This window comes from Cynoglossus semilaevis, chromosome 8 (assembly GCF_000523025.1).
Source record: "Cynoglossus semilaevis isolate Cse_v1.0 chromosome 8, Cse_v1.0, whole genome shotgun sequence".
Classification (NCBI taxonomy): domain Eukaryota; kingdom Metazoa; phylum Chordata; class Actinopteri; order Pleuronectiformes; family Cynoglossidae; genus Cynoglossus; species Cynoglossus semilaevis.
In genome coordinates this window covers 8,702,405-8,710,151 of record NC_024314.1, presented here as the reverse complement: position 1 = coordinate 8,710,151, position 7,747 = coordinate 8,702,405, and the positions used below count along the sequence as shown (strand labels likewise).

Genomic DNA, 7,747 nt, shown 5'->3' with positions numbered 1-7,747 from the left:
TGCCCCCCCCGCCACTGCTACGGCAACCGTGGCCGCCCTGCAGGAAACCCAGAACAAGGACATGAACCAATATGGGCCGGTACGTGGGCTCATATGAATATGATGCTTTTCCAAATGATGATAGTGAAAATCCTTTACTAGTTACTACAGTTGTTCATCATCTGATCGAGTAACACGTGTTGATCAGTCTGTCGTCTGCCAGTCATTTAGATGGTCAGTTGAACCCTCCTTGTTTTTCAGATGAGTTCCTCTTTCCAGATGGGACCAAACCAGGCGTACAACAGCCAGTTCATGAACCAGCCCGGACCCCGCGGCCCTCCATCACTCCCTGGTAACATGGGCGCAGGCATGAATGCGTCCAACATGAGCGGGCCCCCTATGGGAATGAACCAGCCCAGGGGCCAAGGCATGGGGCCGTTTGGGGCCCACGGTCAACGGATGCCCCAGCAAGCCTATGCAGGACCTCGACCTCAGAGCATGGGCATGCAGGGCATGAAAAGGCCGTATCCAGGAGAGGTGAGTAAAGCTAAGAGTTAGTAGGATTCATTTCTTAAGAGATAGTTTTTTGTTAACATACCTCCTCGTTTGCAGCCTAACTATGGTGGACAGCAGTATGGACCAAACAACCAGTTCCCCAACCAGCAGGGGCAGTACCCCACACCCAATGCCTCCAGGCCACTGCCCTCTCCCAACTACCCTGGTCAGAGGATGCCTGGACAGCAGCTACAGGGCCAGTACCCACCCCCCAGTGGTGCCATGGGCCAGTACTATAAGGTAGTTTTTAATCTTTATCTTGTTGCTGTACTGAGGAGTGCTGTTTTTAGTGTTGTCCATATACTATCTGTAAGGTTTCTCAAGGTCACTGCTTATTCTGTTTTACTAAATAACAGCAGGAGCCTCCTTTCAATGGCCAGACCAACAACTTCTCTGGCAGTGGATATCAGTACAACCAGGGTAATATGAATGGGGTAAGTGGCTTTTTTTATACCTTTTTTATCACATTTTACCCTCATGATGGGGTTAAAATTTAACTTAATTCTTTTTATATTTCACTTAAGCCCCCCAGACCTGTGGGAAACTACCCTCACTCCCCAGTGCCGGGCAACCCCACTCCTCCAATGACCCCAGGAAGTAACATCCCTCCCTACCTGTCACCAAACCAGGATGTGAAGCCTCCCTTCCCTCCTGACATCAAACCAAGTATCACAGCTCTCCCTCCACCGCCAGGTTAGTCAGGGGTCAGCAGTCAGTGCATGTAGACATGTTGTTATTATTATTATTATTAACCAATACTGTTTTAAACTCAAACAGCCAATCACAATGAGGAGCTTCGTCTGACGTTCCCAGTACGAGATGGAGTTGTTCTAGAGCCCTTCAGGCTAGAACATAACCTGGCTGTCAGCAACCACGTCTTTCACTTACGACCCACCGTACACCAGACGCTAATGTGGCGGTAAGGCAGCATATGTACACAGCATATTCATAATAAAAATAATTATATCTGATCTAGTGATTTGAATGTCTTGATCACGCAGTGGTGTTTATTTATTTGACCTTTTGTTTGACTTCTCAGGTCAGACCTGGAGCTGCAGTTTAAGTGCTATCATCATGAGGATCGTCAGATGAACACCAACTGGCCGGCATCGGTCCAAGTCAGCGTCAACGCTACACCGCTCACTATCGAGAGGGGCGACAACAAGACGTCCCACAAACCCCTGCACTTGAAACACGTATGCCAGCCGGGGAGGAACACAATCCAGATCACAGTAACAGCCTGCTGCTGTGTAAGTGTAAAATCCTTGCAGTACGAAAAGCTCACTGCTGGTGTTTACGGCTAATAACGCTGATTTTCGCTCCCACAGTCGCACTTGTTCGTGCTGCAGCTGGTCCACAGGCCCTCGGTGCGCTCCGTTCTCCAGGGATTACTGAAGAAGAGGCTCCTGCCGGCAGAGCACTGCATCACCAAAGGTACTCGCATTGAAGCGAAGCCGCAGTTCTCTCCCTGAAGTCCTGTTTAGTCCTGTCAGTCTGCTAACTTGAGGTATCCTTCTCCCTCTGCTTCAAAAGTTAAAAGGAACTTCAGCAGCGTGGCAGCGTCATCAGGCAACGCCACGCTCAACGGAGAGGACAGCGTGGAGCAGACGGCCATCAAGGTCTCGCTCAAATGTCCGATCACTTTCCGGCGAATACAGCTTCCGGCGAGAGGCCACGACTGTAAACACGTTCAGGTAACCATCGCAGGCGAAAGCACCGCTTCTCGACATGAAAACAATATAAGGGAAAAATAATTTAGATGACACTTCACTCTGTCGTTCTTTTAGTGCTTTGATTTGGAATCCTATTTACAACTGAACTGTGAGCGGGGGACGTGGAGATGTCCTGTATGCAAGTACGTAAACCCGGTTTTCATACAGGATCAGGCTGGTTTTAGTGACCTGATAAATGACACAGCAACTCCCTGCGTGTATTAAGAGCTTGTACCTTTCTTTTCGCAGTAAAACTGCTTTGTTAGAAGGGCTGGAAGTGGACCAGTACATGTGGGGAATCCTCAACGCCATCCAGAAGTAAGTGGATTAGAGAAACAGATTTCTAACGCACACACCAGTTGTGTTTCCTGTGTCTTCAACGTGTGGTTCCAATCTTAACTCCCTCAGCTCTGAGTTTGAAGAGGTCACCATTGACCCCACATGCAGTTGGCGACCAGTGGCCATAAAATCTGAAATACACATCAAGGAGGATCCAGACGGGCCACTGGCGAAAAGGTTTAAAACCATGAGTCCCAGCCAGATGATCATGCCTAATGTGATGGAGATGATCGCTCAACTTGGCCCCGGCCCCTCGCCATACCCTTCGCTACCCTCTCAGCAAGGGAGTAACAACAGTGAATACGGTAGCCAAGGTACGGCTAAATTTACCCTCCCTAAATACGTGATTTGAATCAAACTCTGAAGTTTTTGTCTAATAAGTTTTTATTTTTTTATTTATTTGTGTGTGCTAGGAAACAATTACCCGGGGCATGGGAACTTTGATTTTCCTCATGGCACCCCTGGTGGAACATCAATGAATGACTTCATGCACGGTCCTCAGCTTTCTCACCCCCCTGACATGCCCAACAGCATGATGAACCAGGACAAGCCACTCTCTCACAATATGCCTGACTCTGTGAGTACCACATGTACTGAAGAAATACATGAAAAGTACATTCAGCAAATATTTACTAAACTTAATATTTGTGTATTACATTATGTATGAGTACGCATAAATATACCTATAGCTAAAATATATATATATATATATATAAAAAATAAGGAAATATATATAATATATATATATATTTAGCTATAAAAATATATATAATGCAATATAATATACATACATATATTCATATATGTATATATGTATATATATACACACACATATAACTATTTATAATAATACATATATAAGTATATGTATATATATATATTTATAGTATATACAGTATACATATATATGAGCAATCATTGCTCTAAGTTATTGTCACTCTCAGATATTAGCCTAAATGTTTTTTTGTTTTTTTTTACAGATACCTCACTCTGCCAACAACGACCAATCACATGGTCCAATGCAGCAGAGCTTACACGCATCTCCCCACCCTGGGAGCCAATCAGGGCAGCAGCTACACCACGGCGGGCCTCCGCAGCCCTCGCGACCAGCTCCACCTCCTCAGCAACAGCAGCCACAACCGCAGCAGCAACCGCCACCACCTGGACCCAACAACCACTCCCACAGTGACCTAACATTTAACCCCGCCAGCAGTTTGGACAACCAAGCCGGCTCCGACATGCCAGAGCCATCTTTAGACGTGAGTTCTGCGAAATTTGTTTTTTTCTCCAATTAAACAAATCTTTTTTTTTTTAATTCACTTTTTTTTTTCTTCTCCACAGCTTCTACCAGAACTGGCGAACCCCGATGAGCTGCTGTCCTACCTGGACCCCCCTGACCTTCCCAGCAATAGCAACGATGACCTTCTATCGCTCTTTGAAAACAACTGAGGCCAATCAGTCACACATGAACTTCTCTGGTTGCCTACGTTCTCCCTGAAAAGCTGGGGTGGTCGCTCAGTGCTCGACGAACACAAAGATGCACTCCCTTTCTCTTCTTCCTCTTGTACAGTTTTCATTCGCCAGCGCAGACTTGACTGAAAGAGGTTAAAACTCGAAGACGCGGTGGGGCGCTCAGCCCCTAGGCGGCCATCTTTGAACTGTGCAGCTATACTGGGTTGATTTTTTTAAGCCACATACAGGTGTACGTGTGCACATTAGAAAACACGTGTAGCATTTTTATTCATGTTTTGTTTCCTTGGAACAAAAAAGGAATATTGTAAAAGAAAAAAAAAATCCAAAATAACTGTGCTGTCTGGCCAGTCTGTGTTAATGTCCATGTTGTTATTCCAGTCTGAACGGCCGCAGCTTCCTGGTCACAGCTCCATTCCCCGACTGGTTAGTCTCACTGTTTGTCCACCACACATCATTTAAAAGCACAAGAGATTTCGGCAATGCAAAAAAAAAAAAAAAAAACTGACACTGCTCTCCTGTCTGTGGTAGAGAAGAAAAACTAGATCATTTGGATCCACGTTTATTTGCCCTTGATAAAAAAAAAAGGTTTTTGAAAAGATTTTTGCCCTTCTGGCTTACACGAGAATTTTGCGAACGATCGGCTTCCACTTTGTCTACGATTGTGATACCTAGATATTTTTGTCAAAAAGAAAGAGACCTGTCTCTACTTTTCACTTCTCTAAGGGTTAACAACTGGAGTGGAGAAGATTCTGGGCCCTGCCGCAGCAACAACACGGTTTATACGAGACAACAAGAGCAGTGTGTGTGTACTTTACATGTTGTGTAGCGATCACGCTCCTGTACAGAGGAGAGGTTTTAACAGAAATGAAAGGTACATTCATCAGTGATCGGGGGGGAGGGGGCTGGGGGGTTTCTGTGATGATCCTGCTGTGTTTACTGCTTCCTGCTCTAACTCCTTCCACGCCCTCTGCTCTGCATGAGCCCCAGTGTTACACGGGTCAGGGTTTTTGCAAAGTTGCATCTCTTTACCCTGTTAAATGATGTGCTGTCTAAATAGTCTACCAAGTGCATGTGTGCCAAGTCCTCGTCTAGTGCTGTTCCAAGTGGTTAAAAAAAAAACAACAAAAAAAAACGAGATAGGGTTTTTTTTTTTTCATCAGTTGCTGTTTCCTCTGCTCTCGTATTGATTTTTACTTCTGTCAGATTTAGTATGATTTATTTAACACTAACACTGAAGGGATTATGCTGATATCAGCAATACATTTTTCATGTATTTGCCAGATATACTGTATTATATTTGTAATTCTTTTTTTTTCTTTGCTACATAACTGAACTATCCACGTGTTTTGGTAAAACTGCTCAACGTCACCAAAGTTAGGGGAACGAGAATGGAGGGGTTTGTGTCGATTGATCCCGTGTCTGACCATGCAAGTGTGTGTGTGTGTGTGATCGAGTAAGACAGTGTGTGTGTGATTGTAAAGATATAGGAGAGGACACTTTCAGTTCATCCATGGCTACTGTTCAAGAAGTTGTTTTTTAAAGCAGTATTGGTGCCGACCTTCGTTTTCATGTTCCACTTCCTGAGAAGAGTGCTGTCCGCTGTGCAAATGTATTATTTTTTAAGAAATGCTATTGTACTGTAAATATCATTGTGAATATTTTTGTATCATCTTGGTAATATGTGTCCTCTGATCATAAGTCTCCACACGTACCCCTCTGACCACCTCCAGTAACCAGCCTCCTGCAGCAGTCTTGTCTCCTTGTTGTGACCAAGGCCAATCCAAACTTCTCATCAGCTTCTTCCTGCACGGCACGGTGCTTTCCTGTAACTTTCCTCCCGGTGTACTCTGTATTACATCTGTTGTTGGTTGTTTTTTATTTTCACTTTAAATTTAACAAAATAAGATCAGTTTGGGGCAAATGTTTTTTTTAATGTGTCAGATTTGGAATCATTAACTTTGTTTGTTCATGGATTTACGTTAACATCTCGTGATGGTTTAAAAAGATGTGGTAACAGCTGGCTTTCAATGTAATTAGTGAGCTATGTGTATATCATAATTGTTGCTAATTGTCCATACACAGTGGCATTTTAAAGATATATCACAACCATATTTTAAAGAAATTCATCATATTGTTTATATTTTATAGAAAATGGGGCTTTTTTTCAAAGCATGAGACCATACACATTTTTATCCCCTTTTTGTTTTTGGTAAATTATTTTGTACTGTTTTTTTCTTATCGATCTGTAAGGCTAGAAATCCAATTTCTTTCGACCGCAGCATTCAGCTGAATTTCAACACCAGTGTTTTGTGTAAGCATTGTTTTCAATGCCCTTTCAGTAATGATACTTGCTCTCATTCGTGCTTCGTGTATCCGTCATAAGCAGACTTCAAATCGAGTCTTCAAAACAATTATACATTATTATATTTTTTTAATATTTCAATTGAAACTCAAAATCCACCCCACACAATTCATTATGACTTTGTATTTTGTTCGTACTTTTGAACGAGCCACTTCAGTGTATTAGGTAACACCCCCCAAAATCTGTAGTTGCACAATCACAATAACAGGCCATTTTCTGAGCAGGGGGTGGTGTTTCATAAATAAATTATAAAAAAGTAAATAAATAAGTGAGGAAAAGCACGACGTCGCTCCGACCTGGAAAGGATGCTGAGGGCAAGGCTAGGTCAAATGTCCCAAGAATGCCTGTATATATGTAAATGCCTATTTGAGACATGTGAACAGAAATGTATTCTTTTCCTTGGGAATGTGCATTGTTTCTTCAAAATAATAAAAAGCTTGCAACCCCTCTACTGGAAGTGGCTGAATATGGAAATTGAAACTGGTTCGTTAGGGTCCATGGGTATCTGAGCATTTTGTTTCCCCCTCTGTAATATATGTTCACCTCTTTAGCCAGGGGAATGGTTAGATGTAATATTTATCCCTTAGCCTCCTTGTCTGTCACCTCCACACTGTGAGGTGCTAAAAACGACTAATAGATGAAACCACGGCAACAAGATCGCAAAGACGATTGCCTGGTGGCTCGGTGGGTGGAACGGGCCTTGAAGATTGTAACCAAATTCATAGTGTGTTCAGTTTTTGACGTCATAAACAGCTGGGGAAATGATGGAATTCATGCCACGCGGCCATTGTCTCTACGTTTATACATTGTACGTACAATCATTTCATATTTTAAACTGGTCAGAAAATAAAGGAACTAATTGTGATTTTTAGTCTTGCAGAACTGTATGTAGTTAGATGATGTGACCACCTAATATTTATCTAATAAATATGTATTCGGATGATACCTTCATGTCACTGTGGTCTTTTTCTTTCAGAACAAGAATGGAGTGGAATCTGGATAAACGTAGTGTCATAGAGAATGTCCCTTTGAGTTTCTCTAAATTTGGTCTTTAAATCTTTTGCTATTCCTTTTGCTATTCCTGTAAAATCTAGAATACACCAGACCTGGACATGTTTTATGTTTGATTAAACTAACTTTGAATAAATTGACCAGACCAAAAGTCGTGAAGTTAAAATAATCTTTAAAATGTATTAATTTGGGAAAAAGACATTCAAATTCCTGAAACATCGGTGGCATTTAGCAGTACTCAAGGTAAAAGATAAATATTGTTTATCTCTCCAATAATATTGAATCACAAGAAAACAACAGCCTTCAGTTAATAATA

At 42.5% G+C, this 7,747-nt stretch overlaps 1 protein-coding gene across 1 annotated transcript in view; it reads left to right on the top strand.

Moving 5' to 3' along the window:
• Positions 1–7,047, top strand: part of LOC103381918 (zinc finger MIZ domain-containing protein 1-like) — a 70,187-nt gene extending 63,140 nt beyond the window's left edge. The window contains exons 9-23 of the mRNA XM_025057282.1: positions 9–79; positions 259–516; positions 592–774; positions 894–968; positions 1,059–1,227; positions 1,312–1,453; positions 1,574–1,784; positions 1,863–1,968; positions 2,068–2,228; positions 2,322–2,389; positions 2,496–2,564; positions 2,655–2,899; positions 2,999–3,162; positions 3,566–3,844; positions 3,927–7,047. Of these exons, the coding sequence (XP_024913050.1) occupies positions 9–79; positions 259–516; positions 592–774; positions 894–968; positions 1,059–1,227; positions 1,312–1,453; positions 1,574–1,784; positions 1,863–1,968; positions 2,068–2,228; positions 2,322–2,389; positions 2,496–2,564; positions 2,655–2,899; positions 2,999–3,162; positions 3,566–3,844; positions 3,927–4,034 (2,309 nt within the window). The 3' untranslated portion in view covers positions 4,035–7,047. The remainder of the gene's footprint in view (positions 1–8; positions 80–258; positions 517–591; positions 775–893; positions 969–1,058; positions 1,228–1,311; positions 1,454–1,573; positions 1,785–1,862; positions 1,969–2,067; positions 2,229–2,321; positions 2,390–2,495; positions 2,565–2,654; positions 2,900–2,998; positions 3,163–3,565; positions 3,845–3,926) is intronic.
• The last annotated feature ends 700 nt before the right edge of the window (positions 7,048–7,747 follow it).